General features: G+C 36.8%; 2 protein-coding genes across 2 annotated transcripts; both read left to right on the top strand.

Annotated features, from left to right (window-relative positions):
- The first annotated feature begins 17,944 nt into the window (after positions 1 to 17,944).
- LOC112044327 (uncharacterized) lies at positions 17,945 to 21,942 on the top strand. The gene is made up of 6 exons (XM_052888108.1): positions 17,945 to 18,090; positions 18,853 to 18,936; positions 19,552 to 19,653; positions 20,314 to 20,431; positions 21,126 to 21,287; positions 21,722 to 21,942. The coding sequence occupies exons 1-6, from the start codon at positions 18,079 to 18,081 to the stop codon at positions 21,778 to 21,780; spliced, it is 537 nt and encodes a 178-aa protein (XP_052744068.1). The 5' UTR covers positions 17,945 to 18,078; the 3' UTR covers positions 21,781 to 21,942.
- Positions 21,943 to 22,782: 840 nt separating this feature from the next.
- Positions 22,783 to 25,965, top strand: LOC112044272 (NADH dehydrogenase [ubiquinone] 1 alpha subcomplex subunit 11-like). Its single transcript, XM_024080070.2, has 5 exons — positions 22,783 to 22,884; positions 23,590 to 23,693; positions 24,352 to 24,461; positions 25,436 to 25,642; positions 25,934 to 25,965. The coding sequence occupies exons 1-5, from the start codon at positions 22,783 to 22,785 to the stop codon at positions 25,963 to 25,965; spliced, it is 555 nt and encodes a 184-aa protein (XP_023935838.2).
- Positions 25,966 to 26,114: the final 149 nt, after the last annotated feature.

Below are 26,114 nucleotides of genomic sequence, written 5' to 3'. Positions count from 1 at the left end.
AAAGCCCTCAACAAACTCAGCCAGGTTTATCCTTTATTAGTTTATCACCATTGAACAATAGGTATATATAGCCTGTCATGTAATACATTTCATTTCCAAGCAATTTTGTCATTTACGTAATCATTGACACTATAATATGACTTTTCTATAAGCTTACGTTTAATAAAAACCTTTGAACTTATTGAGAGACATGCCAGTGATTTCATGTGGCAGTTTATTATAAAAACGTATGCAATTGCCCTTAAAAGAATTACAAATTTTTTGTAACCTAGTGTGATGTGCAACAATTTTATTTTCACTACTCTTGCTCAAAAACACTGTCATATTACCACTCCACAGCGGGGCTAAACAAGCGTATTAGCCTCTAGGGACTAAAGTAATTTTGTTTTTTAATTCTTGTCTGTTACGAGTACTAGCCAAGTACTAGCCTACTATAAAACGGAGGCGGTTTTATTCGAAAATAGAATCATTATAGGTAAGGTCCTGATTGTTTTGAAAAATAAATAAAAAACTTTAAATTGGAATGAAATGCAGCGTTCTTGTCTGTGGAATGCGTTTATTTTTTTTATTTAATTTTTATTGAGTTGCGAATAGAGCGAGATTTGAAGACATGGGACATCCTTTACGGTGTAATACCTTTGCCTTTTTCTAATGTGAAAAAAATGAAATTAAAAAGCGAGAATTTAAAAAACAATTGGCGTGAATAATACACACTTGATTTTTTCCGAAATTCATTGTAAATTTGTGACCGTAACTTACATATTTTTCAACAATAATTGTTATTGTTGTCTTCGTCTAGTGAGAATGGTGATCCTAATTTGGAGATGGATGAAATTTTCAATCTGTTACCATCAAAGTCGAGTCGTAAGTAAGTATTTAAGTAAATGTACTTAAATACTTACTTACGATCCCTACGAAAAATTTAATAAGTGAAGAAAACAACAACGAATGGATTCACTTACGAAAGGAGGTTTTTTAAACTATTATCTCCCACGTTTACCTCATATATTCATTATTCATCTTCAAAGTAGTCGGAAATTATGTTACCGGGTAAAAGCATCTCCCTTAATATCCAAAATTGTAGACTTTGTACATTTAATTTTCAATTAAAATAAATCATTGAATATTGTACTAAACTATTTTATTTTCTCGCAATCGTAGTGAAAAGCAGAGTGTAACACGTGGGGCTAAACCCATTATAAACTCGGTTTCTATTTAGGCGGCCCTCGCCTTCGTCTCGGGCCCTAAAAATACCTCGTATATAATGGGTCTTTTTAGCCCCTTGTAGTATAACGATCTACTATTTTATTTCTGACATTAATATTATTGCAATCACACCTTCTCTTAAAATTGCCTACGTTTTTATGTATTTTATGTGTTGGAAAAATTAAACCGTCTCTGAGCTTTCATTTAAAAAAGCTGCCCAATCCCTTTGAGATACAACAAAACGATGTATGAGGGGACATTAATTTTCATAGATTTACTCTCGCGATCTATCCTAGAAGGATAGCTTAATTTTACCCAATTATGTGTACTTAATTTTACCCCATATATGTCAAGTACAATAAGTTAGGCGGCCTCCGTGGCGCAGTGGTATGCGCGGTGGATTTACAAGTCGGAGGTCCTGGGTTCGATCCCCGGCTGGGCCGATTGAGGTTATCTTAATTGGTCCAGGTCTGGCTGGTGGGAGGCTTCGGCCGTGGCTAGTTGCCACCCTACCGACAAAGACGTACGGCCAAGCAAGATTTAGCTTTCCGGAACGATGTCGTGTAGAAACCGAAAGGAGTGTGGATTTCATCCTACTCCTAACAAGTTAGCCCGCTTCCATCTCAGATTGCATCACTTACCATCAGGTGAGATTGTAGTCAAGGGCTCACTTGTAGAGAATAAAAAAAAAGTACAATAAAAACACCGATTATTTCGCAGACGAAATCGCGAGCGTCCGCTAATATATAAATAAATGATTAACTAGAACTATTACAGTATTGAGCCGCCTGGACACAACCGCATTCTCATTGCTGGCTGGTGGGCGTTTGCTGCAACTTTTCCGGAAAGTTCGACGTCCCTGCGGAATTGCTACTACGCTCCGAAAATGAAATATTGTCGAAAAAACGGCAACGCACTCGAAATTATCGCTTTCTCTTTAGTTGTGCTGGGACGAAAGCGAGAGCGCTACTCCGCCGCTATTGGTCGACAATACGTCTTTTCTCTTCACAGAACATATCTGTCGCTGACGCGTGCTAGCCGCTTACCTAGAAGATGCCTACTAGATTTTCTTCGTGAGCAAGGCTTGTGATTACCAGATCTTCTTCATTTTATAAAGATTTACTTGTTTTATAGTTACTAGACGCAGTACAAGCTGACTTGAGTGTACTGGCACCATAAATTATTTGCCCCGAAGGTGGCAACAACACATTGAGCCGACCGGATAATTCTTTGATAAGGTATTACTATAGTCATCATCATCATCAAACTATATTCGGCTTACGGCACGAGTCTCATCTCAGAAAGAGCAGAAAGAGAGGGGTTAGGCCAATAGTCCACCACGCTGGCCCAATGCGGATTGACAGACTTCACACACGTGGAGAATTAAGAAAATTCCATTGTATGCAGGTTTCCCCCCGAAGTTTTTTCTTCACCGTTTGAGACACGTAATATTTAATTTCTTAAAATGCACATAAATGAAACGCTGGAGGTCGAACTAGGTTCAGACCAACGCCCTCTGAAATCGGAGGCAGAGATCATATCCGCTAGGCTATCAAGGCTCTTCTATAGTCTATTTAATCAATTCAACTTACACAAAGTGCTTATTTTGGCCAACTTTTTTCAGCAGTCACAGAAAAATTTTATGAACAAGGTGTCATTCGATGTGGAACAGCACGTAGATTTTTTAAAAAAATATCTAGTTCCGCTCTCTTGCAAAAATTAATTGAGATATTTTCAACAAAACCAAACGTCATTTTCGTTTTTCAGTAACTTAATTTTTGCGAACGGAACTTAATTTTTTTCACTTATCATCTACATGTTGTACAGCAAAGATAAAATCTTCAAACCGAAATGCCGGCAGACTAAGTTACTAACATGACTTTGCTGATTATTGGTTTAGACTAAATAAAAATATCAATATCAATGAAGCCTCAATAGCTCAACGGTAAGAGCGGTTGGACTCATCACCGAGGGGTGGTAGTTCGATCCTTACCCCGTTGGTCTATTGTCGTACCCACTCCTAGCACAGTCTTTTCCGACTAGTTGGAGGGGAATGGGAAAATTGGTCATATTATAAAAAAATATGGCAAATATTCTTTTTAAACAAAAAAAAAAAAAAAAAAATTAATTAAAAATAAAAATTAGTAATTTGACCATTTATTTTTTAGAATCCTATCGGAAACTGATACTGATATGAATGTATCATGGTCTGTGAGCTGGAGTCCCATATCAATGGTGTCGCAGCGCTTAACCATAATGGCGTGGCGGTCAGTACGCGATTTAGACAAAAAATTAAATGGGCCTAAAGCTGAACCGCTTCTGTCGGTCATCAAAAATGATGAGGTAACATTTTTAGGGTTCCGTACATCAAACGGAAACCCTTTATAGGTCCACCTTGTTATCCGTCTGTCTGGCTGTCCGTTCTTCTGTCTGTCAAGACTCTTTATCTCAGGAACGCGTTGACATATATGTACTCAGGTCTATATCAGGTCTAATCTCTCGATTTCTAGAAGCTGTACGAAAAAATCAGATAAGGTTGTAAAAAGATGCGGTCAGTTATGCTGCAAAAATCGTACATTTCAACACTCTCAAGGGAATCAAACATGGTTCACGTTAGACTACAATCTCACCTGATGGTAAGTGATGATGCAATCTAAGATGAAAGCGGGCTACTTGTTAGGAGTAGGATGAAAATCTACCCCTTTCGGTTTCTACACGATATTGTACCGGAACGCTAAATCGCTTGGCGGTAGGTACGTATTTACCCACCAGCCAGACCTGGACCAATTAAGAAAAAACTCAATCGGCCCAGCCAGGAATCGAACCCAGGACCTCCGTCATGTAAATTCACCGCGCATACCACTGCGCCACGGAAGTCGTCATACCTACTAAAAGTAAGTCAGTAGATATCTATTTCTTACATTTGTAATTAAATTATGAAAAATATAGTCTTTATTTAAAGTACGTCAGTTTAGGTTAAGTATAAAAATGTACTTACCTACCTACAAATTAAATTTTGTACGGGACCTTCGGTGAGCGAATCTGACTCGCACTTACTAAGCGGAAAGGAATTTAACTTGAAATCTGTCGTATATTGAGTCTGGCCACTAAACCATGTTGTTTTCAGTTAGTGAGCGGCGTGAACTATATTTTGAAGTTAACAGCAAACGCTTCAAATGAAATCTTTACTAAATCCTTTTCGATAAAGTACAATCAGAATAACCAGGATGCAACAGTATCGACCAATGATACTTTCTCTGTCACATTATTAGGAGGACGGTCGGCATGTCCGGATGTAAATTATATTATTGAAGCTGATATTACGACTTGTTCTATTACACAGGACTATTACGTAAGTGTAACAGAAACTGATTCCCAGTTGCCCAACTAATTCTTTGACTAAGGTAGCTGCCATTTCTTTGGACCAGTAGACTCGATAAATATTAAGTATAATATTATGTTTTATCCAATTAAGGTCGTTGGTTTTATAATGTTGTAACAGAAACTGGTAGCATTTTACTTGTAAGCGCTTTTAATTTTAAACTAAAGTAAAAATTAGATTTAAATTAAAACCTCCTCGACTATACTGCAATGAAGCATAGTGTCAAAAAGTAGCCAGTAGTATACCTTTTTAAATGGCCTAATTCCTTGACTAAGGTAGCTGTTTTTTGGGCCGGTAGACTCGATAAATATTACTCAGTATAATTTCCGTGTATAATATTGTGAGCAGAAATATTTATTATGCAGGTATATATTTGTATAATTCATCAATGAGTTTCTAATTTAAATAATGAACTTTGCAAGTTCATTGATGACATTCCCATGATATGCGGGTGACGGGAGGAGGAAGGACTGCGCGGGTCCAGTCGTGCATCGCTACTCCCCTCCCGGCCCGCGCGGACCATCAGAAGTGTTACGAACGAATTTGCCAAGCTATAATTTGAACTTTTTGACGTCCTCCGTGGTATGCGCGGTGGATTTAAGAAATGGAGGTCCTGGGTTCGATTCCCGGCTGGGCCGATTGAGATTTCTTAATTGGTCCAGGTCTGGCTAGTGGGAAACTTCGGCTGTGGCTAGTTACCGGTAAAGACGTACAGCCAAGCGATTTAGCGTTCCGGTGCGATGTCGTGTAGAAACAGAAAGGTGAGCCCGTTTATATCTTAGACTACATCAACACTTACCACCACGTGAGATTATAGTCACGAGCTACCTTGCAAAGTATAAAAAAAATAAATAAATAAAAGAACTCCATGAAAAGCTCTAAGAATAAGTACACATGCTTATCTACTACATAAAATAAATCATTTTTCAGTTTACTTGGAAAATGTTCAGCACAACTTTCGAGCACTTCGTCAATACTTCTAACATAATAGGATCCAGACTGGAAGTACCGCGGTTTATTTTACGTCCTGGTTATTATGAAGTCCAATGCCAATTAAGGAATGAGAGTGATCATGAATTAATAAAAGAGGTAAAGTACTCGTATGTACTCTAAGATATGTTCAATTAAAATTCTCAGCACTGAGTTGGGTAAAGCCGTGATAGCCCAGAGGTGATAGGCAAAGACCTCTGCCTTAGATTCGAAGGGCGTAGGTTCGAATTCAGACCGGGACAAGCACCTGAATCTTTTCAGTTATGTGCGTTCTAAAAAATTTAAATATCACTTGTCTCAGACGGTGAAAGAAAAGCATCGTCAGGAAACCTGCACATCTGAGAATTTTCCTAATTCTCTACGTGTGTGTTAAGTCTGCCAATCAGCATTGGGCCAGTGTTAGCCTAATCCCTATCATTCTGAGAAGAGACTCGTGCTCAATAGTAAGCCGAATATGGGTTGAAAATGATGATGATGATTAGTCAAACCATGTCAAAAACTTCATTTTATTTGAGTGGTGTTCTTATTTACAACTTTTCACTGCCGCGTAACTTAACCTTGGTTTATTTTAGGTCAAAGTTCAAGTTCACGTAAACAGTTGTGGTTTGCACGTATATTTGAGCGTAGACCATTTAATAGTTTCGACTTACAGTACATTTACTATAGAATCTATAGTTGTAAATCGTGATTATGAAAATTACTTAGTAGAGGTGAGAATTTTTTTTAACAAGATATTATAGTATTAGTTTTTAAGGTTTCATAGAGCGCGGCAGAAACAAACAACATTTTGCAAAATTCATTGTGTGATATAGTTGAGGCAAACCAATGTATGAGCTAGTTAAATGGATCTCAAATATATTTTTTGCTTTTCGAAATTTTACAATAAATAGTTTCAAAGTTATTCAATAAAATAGACGAAAGTTGACCACTCCATTTATCCCCAAAACACTTAACCTAAAATGTTGTAAAATAAAACAAAAAGTATTTTTCTAATAGTAAATTTACGACAAACCTTGAAGAAGTCCGTAACCTTTATATTGTAACTTGTGTTGTAACATTGTAACTAATTAACTCAATATTGTGTGTACAAGCTGATTAGATTTCTAAAAGAAATAGCCTATAATAACATATTTTTAAAATAACATATTTTATAATTACAAAAGGTCAAATTAAAAAAAAATATGATAGATTAACATTGTCCGGAACCTACTCCGTGCGAGTTCAGTTCTTTTTTTTTAAATTTTCAGTACGAATGGCAATGTTTTTACAAAGGAGAATCTTGCGATTTCATCGAAAGTCGCAACGACGTAAGTCTCAATTTTTCATCTGGGATTCCAAAAACGGGCGTGTAAGTAAACGATTGCCATTATTAGTTAAATAAATCTTCTTAAGTAATGAAATTTCAGAGAAATGTTATGCTGCGATAACTGAGAACAATAAACCTATATTTCTCAACTAATATTATAATGATTTGATTTTTGCCTGTTTGTCCCAAAAACTAATCGACCGATTTTGAAAACACCTACTAAAAGAAAGCTACAGTTTTTTCGAAAACTAACAAAATATGGATACTAAAAAAATTTTTGTAACTAAAAAATTTACATCGAAATTCGTTAAATGGTAGACTCTATAAAGGTAGTAAATAGTCCTTGGGGTCCAAATTCAATGTGATATTTATGACGAGTCGAACAAAATTATGAACGTACCGAGCCATAGTAATGCGGCGTTTTCTTTCTAATCAACTACTAAACTTCGTTCGATAACAAATAGGTATGCCACCAACTACATAATATATGCCGCTTAGAAATCCGACAAGGTCCCCCTTTCCCGGCCCGCGCGGACCATCGGGAGTGTTACGAACGAATTTGCCAAGCTATAGATTAGCTACGAAAACATGACGTTAACAAATGATTTGACGATAACGTAAACACATAATCCAACGTCGGCAGTCGCTTAAAAAGCCTTCAATAAAAGAACTCCTTTTCCAGGTATCTAATAACTCTAACCGTGACTACTCCAAATCAATCAGCTAATGCAAACGCAACTATAGTCGTGGTTGCCGCGAGCTCGCCTATTCTTCAGGTAATTCTTTGTTTTATTATCCCATTGTAGTCCAATAGTACGCGGAACTTTCTGGAAACTTATTGGATTATTTCTTCGAACCTTTTGTTTTCAACCATTCAATTGGAGTAAGGATTAGAGGCATTATAAGTTACTCATAAGTAGATTTTAGGAATGGGAATTTTGGAATAAAATACCTAATAGGTACCTACTAGATACCTCTGCCTCCGATTCCGGAGGGTGTGAGTTTGAATCCGGTCCGGGACACTCCAACTTTTCAGTTGTGTGCATTTTTATAAATTAAATATCACGTGTCTCTAACGGTGAAAGAAAACATCGTGAGGAAACCTGCATACCAGAGAATTTTCTTAATTCTCTGCGTGTGTGAAGTGTGCCAACCCGCATTGGGCCAGCGTGGCGGACTATTGGCCTAACACCTCTCATTCTGAGAGAAGACTCGAGCTCAGCAGTGAGCCGAGATGGGTTTGTATCTTTAATATAAGTAGGTAAGATTTAATAAGATTATAGCTAATATTGAATACAAGTAGGTAAAGATTACCAAATACATATTGATTTTAGATCAAACCAGTACCTCGTGTTATAAATCAAGGCACCAGCGCTAGAGTTTCAGGAATAGCGACGCGTGTGGCATCATTTTGCAGGGTAACCTGGTATTTTGCTGAAGAAGAATACGAGACTTCATCTCTGGTAACTACTTACTTGCTTTTTTCACTATTGATCGCAATAATCATAATTATTTTATACTAGCCGACGCTTGCGACTTCGTCCGCGTAAAATTCGATGAAAACTTTCAACTACCCCTATCCTACCCATACCCTACCTCTACCCCTACCCTACTCCTAGCTACCCTACCCCACTTTTCTGGTTGATTTTTTACACCTTGTGACCGAAAAACCCAAATATCTTACGGAACCCTATTTTTTTCCAAAATAAAATTTAGCCTGTGTTACTTGTGGATAATGTAGCTTTCGAATGGTGAAAGAATTTTTAAAATCGGTCCAGTAGTTTTTGAGTCTATTCATTACAATCAAACAAACAAACAAACATACAAACAAAGTTTTCCTCTTTATAATATTAGTATAGACAAATTTAAATTTAATATACTGTCTAATTCTAAGTTTTAATTAATATATTCTATGATAAAGTTATTGTAAATCTATCTGAAATATATGAAAATCACTGGAACATCTTTTATACGTATTGATTATAATAATTTGAAAAACCGCAAGGACGTACTGTTTTGTGATTGTATTGTGGAGATTCCTTAAATAGAACTATTTTCCTGTATTATTTTATGTATCTACATATTTTAAAAAGGTTTTGTTTGTAACATTAAGTTGTACAGACAGTTTATGTACGAAACTAAAGGATCGTCAGATATGCGAAGTGAACGGATTTTTAAAAAAACATAAAAAATTTAATAAAAAAAAATACAACCGACTTCAAAACATAAAAACGTACCCACTAAACTAAAAAGCGAAAAATAACATCATAATGTTCTACCTCCTGATCAGTATGAAGGCGGTGCTAAGCCGGTGATGTATCAAACAAAAAAAGAATTTTTGAAATCGGTCCAGGCGTCTCTGAGTAATCGGTGTACATACATAAAAAAAAAAAAAATACCGAATTGAGAACCTCCTCCTTTTTGAAGTCGGTTAAAAATTTAGGTTTCAATATCTTACGCTACCCCCTGTACTCGTATCGTTCTAAATTAGCAATAGGTTTCTGTTGTGCTGACGTTTAATAGTTTAAACGTAGCTTACACACACAATTGCGTTTTTTCTGGCACCTAATAACACCCAAAACCTAAACTTCCTGAAATCCTACTACGAGTAACATTATAAACGCGAAAGTTTGTATATGTTTGTGACTCTTTAACACCGCAACTACTGAACCGATTTGGCTGAAATTTGAAACGAAGCAAGATAATACCCTGGATTAACAGAAAGTCCTTACTTTTCACCTCGGAAAATCAATGATTCCCACGGGATTTGTGAAAAACTGAAATCGCGGGCGTCCGCTAGTACAGCTATAAAACATTTTTCACAGCACGGCGTAGCAATATCGGAAACGTATACAGTGTTTTCTTTAGAAGAAAACTTTCTAAGCGAACTGACCGACTTTTCCAATGACACTGAATCAGTGGAGATTGAAGTGGAGATAACAACGGCTGGGCGAGCTCGCTTCGTAGCTGAATGCAACTGCAGTACGAGTTACGATTGCGAAAGTGAAATAACACTAACTTACGCAGAGATACACTTTCAGTTGAATGAAAGTCCGCAAGTTGAGCAACTGGTGGTAATTATTTTTTTAATTTTATTTTTATGGAAAGGAGATGGTCCATTCCAGGTCCAATCTTGTACCCCGTATCATAAAAATTTAAATAATACAAGAATTTTATTAAAATTTATTAAAGTGAATAAGTATAACTAAATAAAAAGAAATAAATAAAATAAAAACCCAAGTTTTTGAGTTATATCAAGATGGCGCCCATAGAACAACTATGACATGGCAATTGACAGCAAACGTCAAATCGACTAATGCATTGAAAACTTCATCTATCCGCCATTAATACCCTTATTAATGTTGCATTTCTTGGGAGACAGTGAGTATTATTTCAAAAGAATTAAAGTAAATTCGTAGATTTTACGAACTACGTGGGTAAAACCGCGGGGCGTCTGCTAGTCAATATAGATACAGATATAAAGTATTCACGATCCTTAATTTAATTTTACTAAAGTTTTTCTTTTAATAAACAGCAAACAATATTTTTAGGTATCACCTGAGACCGGGTCGTCCTTAGAGACTATGTTTCAAATCAGAACCCGAGCAAAGGATGCCGACAAGCCTTTGTTATATTCGTTCTATTGTGCCATTGGACCCAATATGACCCTTTTACTGGGTTCATATTTGGAGTACGACACTATTGAGACATTCCTACCCTTTATAGGTAAGTGACGACAAAAATGCGAGTTGAATTGCTCGAATATATAGTTTTAACCGATTTAAAAATGGAGGTTATAAATTCGACCCGTACTTTTGTAGGTGTATAGGTATAGTTTGTAGATTGCACAGTTTGCACAGATTTGTACAAGCAATAAGCTTCAAAACATGTGTAGCACATTTTATGAATGTGGAGGAAACAGTGCAAATTCCATGAAAATCCGATAAGTTAAGTTAAGACAAAGAGTTAACTTACATATACTTGGAGTTGACTTTTTTATATTATTTGTGTTTCGCTTATTGAGTTTTTTATTTTGTGTTGGCATACACCTGTAAAATATTAAAAGCTTTTATTGAGCTTTATGAAGTATACATAAGTTTTATGAAGTATAGTCTATAATATACTCGAGCTTGACTATAATTACGCCTAGTGGAAAGGAGTAATGCGATCTAAGTTGGTTGGACGCTTGCCTAGAAAATGCTTTTTCACTCTTGCCTTGAAGGTGTTTAAATGCGGATGATGACTAGTCATCAGTCCCATTTAAAAAGCAAAGATTGCCTGGATTATAAAATTCTATTTATTTTTCAAAGTCTATTAAAAATCTTTTATCGTAATTAGATAAAAATTCATATAGTTTTAGCTTCCTTACATACTTTTACAAAATTGCTTTACTTTTAGTATACTCTAAAAACTGTCATCATCCCTGTTGTAGGTACCAGGAAACACCGACGCCGAAGAGGTGTCCTTAACTTTCCTGTGCGAATTAGAAACGTTTATTTTGTTGGGCAATGATCACTTGTGAAAATATTCTTAATATTGTAGAAGGTGAGACCGTAATCTGGGTCGAGGTGTGTGACACACTCGGCGCCTGCTCCAAAAGCGAACCAAGTGTCATCCACGTCCGACCGAGCAGCGGGAATACATTCGACTTGCTCGTTCAATACGCCCGTGCTTTTATTAGGAGATGTGAAATAGTACGTTTGATACACGTCGCTATTTCTGGCTTTGTTAGTTACAAGGTGAGATAAATCGGCAAATTCATGCAAGTTACTTTTTAGTTAAGTTAGTCCAATGACTAGCCTACGTGGGGGGATGAAATACTGAGACCTGAGTCTTTCTTTCTTCCAAGAAACTTTCAGTAAAAAAGAGTTGGGAAGTTACAGCCCCCTGTCTCGGAGAGCACGATAAGTCAAACATCACCCTAAGCCCGCCATCTCGCATTGAAGCACCGTGGTATAATCCATAAACTGTCAAGTAGAAGTTCTTTTTTCAAAGTCTTAAAATATCAACCCATATTCGGCTCACTGCTGAGCACGAGTCACCTCTCAGTATGAGAAGAGTTAGACCAATAGTCCACCACGCTGGCCCAATGCAGATTAGCAGACTTCACACACGCAGAGAATTGAGAAAATTCTTAGGTATGCTGGTTTCACGTTATTTTATCTTCACCGTTTGAGACACGTAATATTTAATTTCTTAAAATTCACATAAGTGAATAATTGGAGGTGCATGCCCCGGGCCAGATTCGAGGCTACGCCCTCCGGAATCGGAGCCAGAGGTCATATCCACAGTGCTATCACGAACAATTCAGTCTTACAATGTGATAAATAAGAAAAATCAAGGGCCTATTTTGTCCGGATTACCTGCTGGCTATAAAGTCTTGCAAAACGTCATATTCGTTTACAGTATCCTGAAGGTTCTGATTCCATTACGAGAGTCAAAAATATAATAAAGGAAGAAGTAAGAACTATACCTAATTATTATTTATATTAATTGATTATGAAACACGGCTAAAACTCATGTGATATTTGGTCGGAGTATGCCCGACTAGTTTCGAACCCATATGGGGCCCTTAGTCATGAGCTGGTTCTTGCATCGCGGCACGATCCAAACATCAGTTTGGATAAATATCACGTGAGTTTTAGCCGTGTTTCATAATCAATTAATATGAATAACACTCACGATAGTTTAAATTCTAAAATATAATTATTTAGTTCCCTAAGTAGCTAGGCATTATTCATAATGCCCGAGAATTCTGAAAAATGCTTTCAATGAGTACTTGATATCTATCTTACATAATATCCACTCCAACTTCTCATGTGCACGAAAACATAGACGGGAGTTCATTTTTAATTCAAACGATCTTCACTAATAATAATTAAGTAAGTAGATACCATTTGTTCGCAGAACGCTGGTCAGCTGGAACTTGCGGAGTTATTTACGAGGGCACTGCTTGAATCGCTGCCAGGTTTACCTCCCTGCCCGCTACCACAGCGATATGCCGGTATTGTGGGCCAGCTCGCCGCGGGGTTGGATGTCACCCATCTATTGGCCTGATTTCAAATAGCTTCTACAAAATTGAACGAGTTTTTACTGGAAGGAATCTACCTAGTAGGTACTGTGTAGTCAGTTTCGTTAGTTTTGAAATATTAAGTACTAGCCGCGCCACGCGGTTTTACCCGCGTAGTTTCTGTTCCCTTGAGAATATAGGGATAAAATATACCCTATGACACTCGTAAATAACCAGGCTTTCTAGTGGTAAAACAATTTTCAAAACCGGTTCAGTAGATCCAGAGATTACCCCTACAAACTTCACCTCTCTATAATAGTATAATAAAGATTTTTCTTCCGGGAAATTATTAATGAAGCCAAAGCAGATTTCGAATAGGGTTTTCTGAATTTCTGTCATTGATAAGCCCTAAGCATTCTGCATAGATACAACGATGTGAGTATCATTTTATTTTTACATTCCATAGAAATAAGGTTCAAATTCTAATAAAACTTGTTGTAGGCGAATATTACATCGACGTTTATAAAATAGCGAAATCACACCACAGTATGCTTTCATCTGATCAATAACAGAAGTTGACATTTACATACATAACATATTTATGTAATTCAGACTTCTCAATATTATAAATTAATGAAAAAAATACTTTTTTTATAGCCTAATAACCATTTTTATAGCCTAATAATTGAAAAAGGATTGCATATTACTCTCGGTATTCTTTTGCTCGTATCATACCAATAAAAAGAAAACCTTACCAGTAATTTTCGATAGAAAAATGAAACGAATAGCGTATACAATATACACTGCTTGTTAGAGATACACCTTTTACGAAAACATTTCTCCATGGCACTTCAGAGATGGTCCAATTCATAAGCGAAAGTAATTAAAAAAATTCATAAGTACACATTTCATGTTAGCCGTGATAGCCCAGTGGATATGACCTCTGCCTCCGATTCCGGAGGGTGTGGGTTCGAATCCGGTCCGGGGCATGCACCTCCAACTTTTCAGTTGTGTGCACTTTAAGAAATTAAATATCACGTGTCTCAATCGGTGAAGGAAAACATCGTGAGGATTTGAGGAAACCTGCAAACCAGAGAATAATCTTAATTCTCTGCGTGTGTGAAGTCTTTCGGCCAGCGTAGTGGACTATTGGCCTAACCCCTCTCATTCTGAGAGGAGACTCGAGCTCAGCAGTGAGCCGAATATGGGATGATGACGACGACAACGCTGAGTTATCTTTTGAAAATTACTCTCCAACGCAGTGTATTTTTACCTAACTACGTATTAAAATATAAAAACAATTTTTCGCTACCTTATAAGCTTCATAAAATCAAATTCACATGAGTGAATATAGCGTTACTTTTAGCCTTTTCTGTTCTGTGGTACTCACGGTCTAAAATTAAGGTGCTAGAAGCAAGAGCAGTACTACTTTATTATTTATTTTACTACGTTTTTACTATATTTTCATTCTGCCTGCCGAACTGTCAGCCTACAATCACTAGAACCCGAAAAAATTCTAGTTTTAAATTACTTACCTATGTATGTAGGTACTTACTGCATAGGTATTTGAAATAATGAATTTTTCACTACTCTTGCTCAAAAACACTGTCATATTACCACTCCACAGCGGGGCTAAACAAGCATATTAGCCTCTAGGGGCTAAAGTAATTTTGTTTTTTTAATTCTTGTCTGTTACGAGTACTAGCCAAGTACTAGCCTACTATAAAACGGAGGAGGTTTTATTCGAAAATAGAATCATTATAGGTAAGGCACTGATTGTTTTGAAAAATAAATAAAAAACTTTAAATAGGAATGAAATGCAGCGTTCTTGTCTGTGGAATGCGTTTATTTTTTTATTTAATTTTTATTGAGTTGCGAATAGAGCGACATTTGAAGACATGGGACATCCTTTACGATGTAACACCTTTGCCTCTTTCTCATGTGAAAAAAATAAAATTAAAAAGCGAGAATTTAAAAAACAATTGGCGTTTTAAATAATACACACTTGATTTTTTTCAGAAATTCATTGTCAATTTGTGACCGTAACTTACATATTTTTCAACAATAATTGTTATTATTGTCTTTATCTAGTGAGAATGGTGATCCTAATTTGGAGATGGATGAAATTTTCAATCTGTTACCATCAAAGTCGAGACGCATTTACTTAAATAGGTTACCTACGAAAAATTTTATAAGTGGAGAAAACAACAACGAATGGATTCACTTACGAAAGGAGTTTTTTAAACTATTATCTCCCACGTTTATCTTACATACTTATTATTTATCTTCACAGTAGTCGGAAATTATGTTACTGGGTAAAAGCATCTATCAGCATAATATCCAAAATTGTAGACTTTGTATATTTAATTTTCAATTAAAATAAATCATTGAATATTGTACTAAACTATTTTATTTTCTCGCAATCGTAGTGAAAAGCAGAGTGTAACACGTGGGGCTAAACACATTATAGACTCGGTTTCTATTTAGGCGGCCCTCGCCTTCGTCTCGGGCCCTAAAAATACCTCGTATATAATTGGTCTTTTTAGCCCCTTGTATAACAATCTACTATTGAGTACGAATTGAATAGTTTGCTTAGTCACGATCTTACGATTAGTTTAGTTTTAGAATGCTTTTGGTGGTTTTAATAAAAATATTTTGAGCAACAACGATGTTTTATTTGTACCTTTGGAGATATATATTAAGTAGATACCCACATAGGCACATACATTTTGATTTTACTTATACAGTAGTACAAAATCCATTTACTTTACATATCGTAGCCTTCTTAAAATATCTCATCTATCTCTAAACCAAATCTCATTAAAACAACTACTACTATTTTTTTTTTTTTTATTCTTTACAAGTTAGCCCTTGACTACAATCTCACCTGATGGTAAGTGATGATGCAGTCTAAGATGGAAGCGGGCTAACTTGTTAGGAGGAGGATGAAAATCCACATCCCTTTCGGTTTCTACACGGCATTGTACCGGAACGCTAAATCGCTTGGCGGTACGTCTTTTGTCGGTAGGGTGGTAACTAGCCACGGCCGAAGCCTCCCACCAGCCAGACCTGGACAAATCTCAATCTGCCCAGCCGGGGATCGAACCCAGGACCTCCGTTTTGTAAATCCACCGCGCATACCACTGCGCCACGGAGGCCGTCAAATATTATATACTATCAGCTATTTTAAGCGTGAGTATGATATGCTATTAAGATGAGACTAAGTTTTTTATTGTATTCATTAAAACACTACTGTCACATTTCAATATTAATAACAATTTAAGTAAAGGAGATGGTCCAAAATTGTATTGAGCCCAGGATCAGTCATTGTACCGTGGTGTAAATAAAAGAAAATATTTTTATACCTATTTTTGATTAAACAAATCTATGAATTTACTTTAATTCTTTTGAAATAATATTAATTCTCTCTCAAGATATGCAACACTAAAATGGGTAATAATGGCGGATTGATGACGTTTTCAATGCAGTAGTCGATTTGACGTTTGCTGCCAATTATCATGTCATAATTGCTTTGGGGCACAATCTTGATATAATTCAAAAACTTGGGTTTTAATTTTCTTTATTTCTTTTTATTTAGTTAGTTTTATTCACTTATTTAGATTTTAATAGAATCCTTGTATTTTTTTAATGTTATTGATACGGGATAAAAGAGTGGACCTGAAATGGACCATCTCCTTTCTTGTAACTTAAATTCAGTCCCAGCCGTAGCCTAGCTTCCTCTCTTAACGAGCCAACATTCGATCAAAGAAAACAAGTTCACTATACATCTTATACTCGCACAAGTCAGCCCATACTCGTATCTCATAATATTTACGGAAAAATACTTATATTTCGAAGGACTACAATATAAAAGTGAACAAATATTATGAACTAACTAAAAATGGCTATGTAGTTAGTCTGTACGCCGTAGAAGTAGGTGCGAAAGGACTACCAGCAAAATCTCTTTATAACTTGCTTAAAGACCTCTCTAGAAGTGCAGCTACTTCTATATTCTATAGTACTAAGCTAGCGAATTAGGTGATACCTGTAAGGCTAGTTTTAAGTTATGATGATAATAAATAAATAAATAAATAAATATTAGAACGAGTATCCTAAGCTGCTCTGATAGGATCTTACCAAATTTGGCTAGACAGGGAGAACAACACGAGCAGAGAACGGGGAGTGTTGATCGTCAAGGAATTCCTTAACCCTACATCCTGTAGTCACAAGTTCAGGACTGCTCGGAGTTTTTCTCTCTACCACGCGATGGACCGGCACCCGCACGGTGAAAGAAATTAGGAAAGGAGAGAATATAAATTGCTTTAAAAATAATTTATATAAATACCTAACTCAACAGGCATTCTACAGTGTAAATGAGTATTTAAGTTGATATTCTTGTTATTTTCATACATATTTTAATTGTAAAGATGTAAATTTTAAATGCTGAAATTGTCATTTGAATCATTAAATACTTAATAAATAATTTGCATGCCTAATTGGCAAGATACATTTACCATCTACATCTACCGACCACCTGTATAAATAATGCATGTATCTGCAAAGAAATAAATTGATTGATTGATTGATTGATTGAATCCATAGAATGTTAAGATATTCGTAAAATGGTAACACCTTTCCACAAAATTTTGACTTCATTTTAAGCGCTGTTGGAAGTTGAAGTGCCTCGTTGGTCCAGTGGTTAGCCCATGTGGCTTCGGATCACAAGATCTCGGGTTCGAATCCTGGGTTCTTTTGTTTTACTATGGGGTATCTATCTACAAAATTTTCCAGTTCAACTAGTGAGGATAAAAAGCTATTGTTATCAGACGTATTGCATTGCAAATGGTAATAGTACTTAATAAATATCTACCATAGGAACCGGTCTTTAGGTGGGTAGGTATTTTACAACTGCCTCATTGTTTTATAAGCCTCAGGTAGAAATACAGTCAGCAATCCCTGCCGCTGAAAGGGTGGGGGTAGGTGCCTATTCCAAAGACAATATTCTGGATGATTGCTGATAACTTCAGTATGTTATTTGAGTTTAGTCAGTTTAGTTATAGAAATATAAATTATAGTGTGGTGTGTGTTCGTAGTGGAAAATCGTTAGTTTTTCAATTAAAGTTTCTAACTAGGTACCTACCTACTTTTTGTGTGTTAATTTGCGTAAAATAAAAGCTTCACATTATGGAAGATAGAGTAAGTTCCATTAAATTTAATTTTTCCATTGATATATTATTACATACTTACTATATATTAATATTATAGTACTCGTATACAGTTTTCTCAGGAGTATTTCCCATAACTCCAAGGTATTGACAAGTCCACTTAAAGGAGCCAAACTGCATAACTAATTTGTTTTAACTAAAAAAAAACTCATACAAAGTAATTCAAATAATTCCGACTATCCATGTAACACACGCCTATAACTATCCTTGCATTTTAAAATACGTTATCGTAGTGGTAAGACTGTCGATATCGTCGAGATATTGCAACTGGCACACCGCGCTTCACTAGTAAGCTACTTCATGATATTTACCAATTAATAAGTTTGGGTAGGTCATACTATAAGAATACGATTAGAGGAACACAATTTACAAAAGAAATATTTTCTACTAAAAAAATATTCATCTTAGAACACATGTTCCTTAGACATATTTAATTGGTTTCCTTAAAGAATATAACAATAATAGTTATGAGAAATTCTCTCGAGCACCCTGTATTAGTTAGGTAGAATTTTACACATCCTTCTAAAGTATTGATAAACATATAGGTAAGTATGTAATTTTGTATACCTATTTTACTAGTAATTATTGTGTGATATTACATTTAATTAGTGATAAAAGATCATTTGGCAAGGCTTATCTTATACCATCTTGGCTTTGAAAGTTTTTATTGTAAAATAGAAGGAAAATTATAAAAGGAAATTGTCTAATTTTTCTCTATTTGCTAATTCTACAGACGGAAAGTTCAAGTGATGTCTCCGACGCTCCCTGCAGAAGACGCGGACGACCGATGGGAAAGAACCGAGTTCCGCTTTCCATTGTAAGTTTAAGGTTTTATCACACCCTTAAAATTCTTTGCACGTCCATATCTACACTCAGTTGGAGAAAATTCTATCTACGTAAAGTATGCTACGAGTTTTAATACGTTGTTAATGTAATGTGGGTGTACTATAGATGTGGATTGCTAAAATGGCTTAAAAACAGGATATCACAAGATTGTTGTGGGAGTCATCTAGTTCTTATTATAAACCTAATGGTAAAAAACAAATTCGTTAATTTTCAACTGAACCAGTCGTAGAAGCTACAAATAGTCGAACTTTACAAGTTAGCCCTTGACTACAATCTGACCTCATGGTGATGCAAACAAGTTGGTAACCCAACTTGTCATCCATATCCCTTTCGGTTTCTACACGACATCGTACCGGAACCAACGATATTTTATAAAGATATGACGTTATGTCCCTTCAAAATAACCGCAAAATGTGATCCATTTGTGCTCTAGCGCCCTATCTCTAGTATAAAATATCGTTGACTGGAACCCTAATTCGCCTAGCGAAACGTCTTTGTCGATAAGGTAGTAACTAGCCACAGCCGAAGCCTCCCACCAGCTAAAAACCTAATAGAAAACGAATTTTGATTTTGAAAACATTTTCAGAACGAGCGGAGGGCAAGAAACGCGCAGTACGAAAGAGAACGACGAATAGAAACATCGGAAGCCATGGCGGAGCTGGCTGAAGCAGCGAGATGTGATACTAATGTAAGTGCTATCCATAGTCCATACCGTCCAATCCTACTTCCTACTAATATTATAAACGCGAAAGTTTGTATGGATGTATGTTTGGATGTTTGTTACTCTTTAACGCCGCTATTACTGAAGCGATTTGGCTAAAATTTGGAATGGATATGGATTTTACTCTGGATTAACACATAGGCTACTTTTTATCCCGAAAAAATCCATGGTTTCCTGAGATTTGCGAAAACTGATGATTTTAATGATATGAATGTTTGTTACTCTTTCACGCCTCGACTACTTAACCGAATTAGCTGAAATTTGGTATTGAGATATATTATAGCATGGATTAACACATAGGCTACTTTTTATCCCGGAAAAATCCATGGTTCCCGAGGGATTTGTGAAAAACTAAATTCCACGCGGACGAAGTCGCGGGCGTCCGCTAGTTTATGATAAACAATAATTACAACACAAAACGTTATTGCACAAAATCAATAACGCGACTGGCAGTGTGACCGTGTCTACGCTGCCTCACAAACAACTGAGCTCAAGTCATCAAATACCTTCTTATGTATACCAACACTGATACTTCCCTCTACAGTAACATAAATAATGTATGTTAATACCACCTGTAAGTAGTCGAGGAGGTTATAACAATAGTTAGTAGTTTACTTATTCTTTCAGCTAAGCAACTGTGATTTATTGGCTACGGTCATTAAACAACTTCAAAGGGCAGCTCAATTCGACTCTACACGAGACATCGAAGAACTCAGACGGAGTAACGCAAAATTAATAAAAGAAGGTAGGTAAAGACTAAAGAGTCAAATCAATCCTTTGATTTTTTTATTCTTTACAAGTTAGCCCTTGGCTTTCGGTTTCTACACCGGAACCGGAACGCTAAGCCGCTTGGCGGTACTTCTTTGCCTGTAGAGTGGTGATTAGCCACGGCCTAAGCCTCCTGCCCAACCGGAGATCGAATCCAGGACCTCCGTCTTGTAAATCCACTGCGCATACCACTGCGCCGAGGAGGCCGTCAAAATACAAAATAGTATACAACTTCAAAATGTTGGTAGACGCATAGTAACGGGCGACTGCTTATAAGGGCTCCCGCACACGGGCCACCGGCCACAACCACAAAACGCCGCTACAAGCATAATTATTTCCTGTAGTTTCAAACATTTTATATGGACTCGCCGCACATGGTTGACGCCGGTGGCCGCCACACGCTACAATCGCTGCTCGCTTCTTGTGGCACCGCACCGGCCATTAAACGCCGACACAAAACACCGCCACACGCCACTCGTGCGATTATGTTACTGCATGTATGGGTTAAAAAAGGTGCAGCCACCGACCACAAGTGTCGACCACCGGCCACAAGCCATCGCTTCAGCTACTTTTGTGGCCCCTTCTTGCTTCTTGTAGCGAATGACTGTCGCGTGTGACCCGTGTGCGGCGACACTAATAATTAAAAATAATAATTTACTCGAATGTTACAGTTGAAGATTTAGAAAAACGACTATCTAATTTGGAAAACAATAAACGCAGCAAAGATGTGGAGAAAGATACATTAATAGTTGGTAAAAGAAAAAGAAAATCTAATAGAAGGGAAAAATCTGCAAAATTTATGAAATCAAGTGAGGATTTCTTTTTGAATACAGGTAAAAATCATAAAAATGCTTTGTTTTAAAAATCAGAACCTTTTTTTATCATTCTTTACGTCATGTTGATGGTATAAGTGATGATGCAATCTAAGATAGAAGCGGGTTAACTTGTTAGAACGACGATGAAAATCCACACCTCTTTCGGTTTCTACATTGTACCGGGACGTTAAATCGCTTGGCGGCACGTCTTTGCCGGTAGGCTTCGTGGCAACCCTTTGCCAGTGATCCTTAAACTTTTACTTTAACAGTGGTTTTGGAAGGGTTGCCATTTACCTAAATGTCTGGGCAATTGGGGACGTAATTTTTCATATTCCAAAGAAAATATCCCTACCTATTTGCACTTTATTTGTAAGGGTTTTGAAAAAGCAGTGTGAAAATAACGAAAAGTCGCGGCTTTTATTTTTTTCCTAACACTACATTTTTGTTCTCAGAATCCAATATGAAAATTTCACGTAACAGCACGGATGCTGAAGAAGAGTTAGTAGTATAGCACTGTTCCCGCAATCGTCTGATGAAATATTAATTACCTAGATATAATCCCAATATCGGACTTGCAAAGTTCAAAGTGCCTTGACAAGAAAAAGGCAGCAATTTGAATACTGTGATTTTATTTTTTATTAATAATATTATGTAAAATACACATAATATAATCGATACCAACCTAATAAATAATTAAATAATATTAATAGATATGTGTTTTTCTTATCTTTTTGTATCACCTAGGAGGTATTTATATAGATAGCAATTGAATCAAAAAAATACCTGAATTATTTATTTTATATGCAATACAGAGCGGACTACGTGACCGAGGCGATATAGTGAGTTTCAACTTTTAAACCTTAAACGCTGACGACGCGGGTCATTGTTTCGTTTACGGGACGCGATTGTCAGACGACAAGACGCACAGAAAGTTAGAGGGAATGTGAAACCAGTCTTAGATTATAAATTGCCTCACAAAATGTGTTCATCATCATCATGAAATCATCATCATCATCAGCATCATCATCATTATAAGCGCTAGTAAACTATACAAAGGTACTGTCTACTAATCCAATAGTCCATACGAAGCTCTTAACCAGATACCTACCAATCGCGCTGAAGGTCACGAGATGGAAACTAGTCTAGGTAATTTTAGTCCAACAATCAAGAAAAAGTGCATCAGGCTCAAAGTTTATTATTTGACCAATGATTTGCATAGTCACTAATTGATCACTAATTGACGAAATGATAATAACTTTAAACAATCATTTGGACTCAGAACACAGAACATTCGGAACAATCAGTCAGATTCAATGTCAAGATCGAACATCTTTTGACCATGGACCATGGACCTATAAATCCTCACAATGCACCTATTTCTTTTTAAAATCCTTACTTTTCACGGTTAAGGGCACGCTAATCCATAATCAGTGGTCTATTTCATTCTGTGTCAACGTCATTTCAATATTTATTAATTGACATGCCAATTGATTAACAAACAACAAGATTGAAAATGGCGTGTGAATGCAAACAAAACGAAAAAGCTTCACAAACGAAAACACGTAATTATTATAGATACTACGATACTCCCGAAGGATGTGATATTTTTAAAAAGGTCCGTATTCTGTATTTTTCAATAAATGTGCTATGGCCTTAAACCCTGTGATGGCCATATGGCGTTTGTCATTGATTAATGAAATAAAGTATATAGTAGTAAACACGGTAGATAACTATGGAGTTGGGGCTATGATGGGCTTGGGAGTTAGTAGCAAATAGCAACGGTGTCGAACAAACTATGTAACACTATAAATACCACTGTTTACACTAAGGTTTATACATAATACGAGTAGGTAGGTTTGTACATAATATGGTGTTGCCACGAAGCTCAGATTCAGGATATTATACGTAGTTACCACCCCTGAAGGATGAGATTTATATCTGAGGCACTCACTTTAGACTATACGGTTCATGGTATGTACGATTTAATAATCAGGACGTCCCGTCAAAATCGGGACGTCTGGCAACGTTGAATGGTGGCAACGGGTGTTTTATTATGCCATGAATGATATTAGTTTAGATATTTTAGATATTTCATTAATTACAAGGTAAGGTTAACATCGTACGTTAAGCCGCACAATAGAAAATTTTAGGTATGCCCGGTAACGTAGCGGCGCGACGACAAGGCAGCACCTTGCGCGTGACTCTTACCTGCAGTCGGCTTACGCGTCTTGATTTTAGCGCACTTTATATAGAGGCTTTATACAGCTAATTTAGACGTAATAAAGAATGCATCCGACTATACCTACGTATGCTTTTGTAGGTTCTGGTGACGACACGTTATGGAGCAATAGCCGGCCTAATATTGTCAACGCATGATGTTCTAATGTATTCACACGCTATTGGATTTGGGCCAATAATGAGGAGGTATCATCTGTCAATTTATAATGGTCCATTGTTGGGCCAGGTCTATAATCTTATAGAAGGAATCTGGAGCTTCCCAACACACGCTACTATTTTCGCGGAGAAATTATCGTAGGGTACGTAAGGGGGCCACTGGCTACAACCAAAACACAGCTATTTCCTGTAGTTTTCATACATTATCTATATGGACTCCGGTGGCCGCCACATGCTAAAATCGTCGCTGTCGAAACGACACACTTCTACTGCATTTACCTATGAGTAAAAAGTAGCAGCCACTAACCACAAGTGTCGACCACCAAGTGGCTGTCGCGCGCTTCAGCTACTTTTGTGGCCCTTTCTTGTTTCTTGTAACGGCGTTAGTGGCTGTCGCGTGTGGTCTGTGTGCGGCGACACTTAGAGCTCAGACCAATTAGATAAGGACCTGCCTCGCTAGACGTTACTTTTCAATCAAAGAAAAACTGCAAAAGTAGTCCGAATAAGCCTTTAGTTTTATTGTAAGTATAGATTTACTCGTATCGATGCAGTAAGTATGTACCTACCTATGCAAAAGAAAGTTTAAGATTTACAAATATCACAAATCACAACCACTCGCAAGCTATGAAACTTCAGTGACCCCAGTACCTCGGTACGCCCATGTACAAATACGTATCTGTTTTTCAAGATTCGCCTATCACACGGTCCCACTAGTGCTGATGGGAGCTACCTTCGCTGGAGTCTCCAATACCCTTGTGCGTGTACGAGAAAAAAATGACTACTTGAACTATTTTCTAGGTAAATACATCAATTATTATTATTAATAATATATTATCAATATTTAATATTAAAAAAATGGAGGTGATATCAAAAGTGCTGTTTTCTCAAGTGCTTATAATTTATTTACATGCCTAAATCAAAATGAGCATTTTTTAAGAATTTTGTGTCTGTTTGTCCGGGTTAATCTTTGGAACAGTTGGCTTGATTTTGATGGAACTTTTACTGGACGATAGAGGAGGTTATAGAGCAACATATACTAGGCTACTTTTTATCCCGGAAAAAGTTCCGCGGGATTTCTGAAAAACTGAATTTCACGCGTACGAATAACTTTATATTTTCATTTCATTGTCAGGCCTCCCTCCTTACCTATAGGAGAGGGGATTTGGAGCTTAGACCCACCTCGCTGACCGAATAGACATTTCAATTAAGGACAAAGACAACTTTCTCACCTGGTGTTAAGTACATACGATTCCTAAGATGGTAGCGAGCTAGCTTGAAAGAGAAATCTGTTGTAAGATTTGTAGGTAGACTAAGATACCTTACCATTGATGGTTTCCAATCAAACTGCGAACGCATAATTGCTTGACGTTACGGTACCTACGTCATAGTCGATAGGGTAGGGTAGCATGGTGACTAGTCATAATCGAAGCCTACCACCAGATCACAACCAATTAAAACATATAAAACTTACCCCAGCTCGAAATCGAACTCAAGATCTCACTTGAAACCAAAGCGCTATCATCATCAGCCGATAGACATAGGCCGCTTGCATGAACTTCCAACGGTCTCGAGTCGCCAGCATCCAGCGGCTCCCTGCAGCCCGCTTGATGTCCTCAGTCCACCTAGTGGGGGGTTGACCAACACTGCGCTTACCGGTGCGGGGTCGCCATTCATTTCATTCATTCATTATTATTTTCATGCCAAATAGGTCCCAATTTTTAACGATGACAAAATGGTTAATTAGGTAACATTTTAATTTTTCTTTTTATTAGGTGGTTTCGCCTGTGGTCCAATACTTAGAGCCTACTTAGGCACGAACCACGCCTTACTACTGGGTGGTCTTGCTTTAGGAGTTATTGCTATGGTCAAGAAGGACTCAATCGTCACTGGCTTCCAATTTTTTCCTCCGATTCCGACCCACATGTATTCTGTAGGCAAATGGAGAGGGGATTATACTATAGTACCAGATCCAAGTGAGGGTAAGTAATCTATACCTACTAATAGCTAAAGAGTTTGTTTGTGTATTTGATTGAGCTAATCTCAGGAGCTACTGGTCCGACTAGAGGCTATATATTATCACCGTATTTTTACGGGAACGGGAACCACGCCGCACGCGGATGTTTTTATATTCTTAATCGATTTATGGCATGGCGAAACTGTTTTAAAAGTGAATTTTGAGATCATCATTAACAACCCATATTCCTTACCTACTACAATTAAATAAATAGGTATTATACAAAGGTTAATAACATCTTTTTGTTTCCTTTCAGAACTGGTACACACATGCGGAAAGGAACAATGAATACTTATTTTAATTAAAAATAGAAGCCACTAACCTAGAAACAATATTAGAAATGATTATGTTATAAAATTAATTAAAAAGTTTTTTTATTTTCTCAATAAAAATATATTAATTAACTTGCTTATGGTTCTGTAAACCTTCTTTCTAGC

Source organism: Bicyclus anynana, chromosome 21, assembly GCF_947172395.1.
Source record: "Bicyclus anynana chromosome 21, ilBicAnyn1.1, whole genome shotgun sequence".
Lineage (NCBI taxonomy): Eukaryota > Metazoa > Arthropoda > Insecta > Lepidoptera > Nymphalidae > Bicyclus > Bicyclus anynana.
This window is presented reverse-complemented; position numbering and strand designations above follow the sequence as displayed.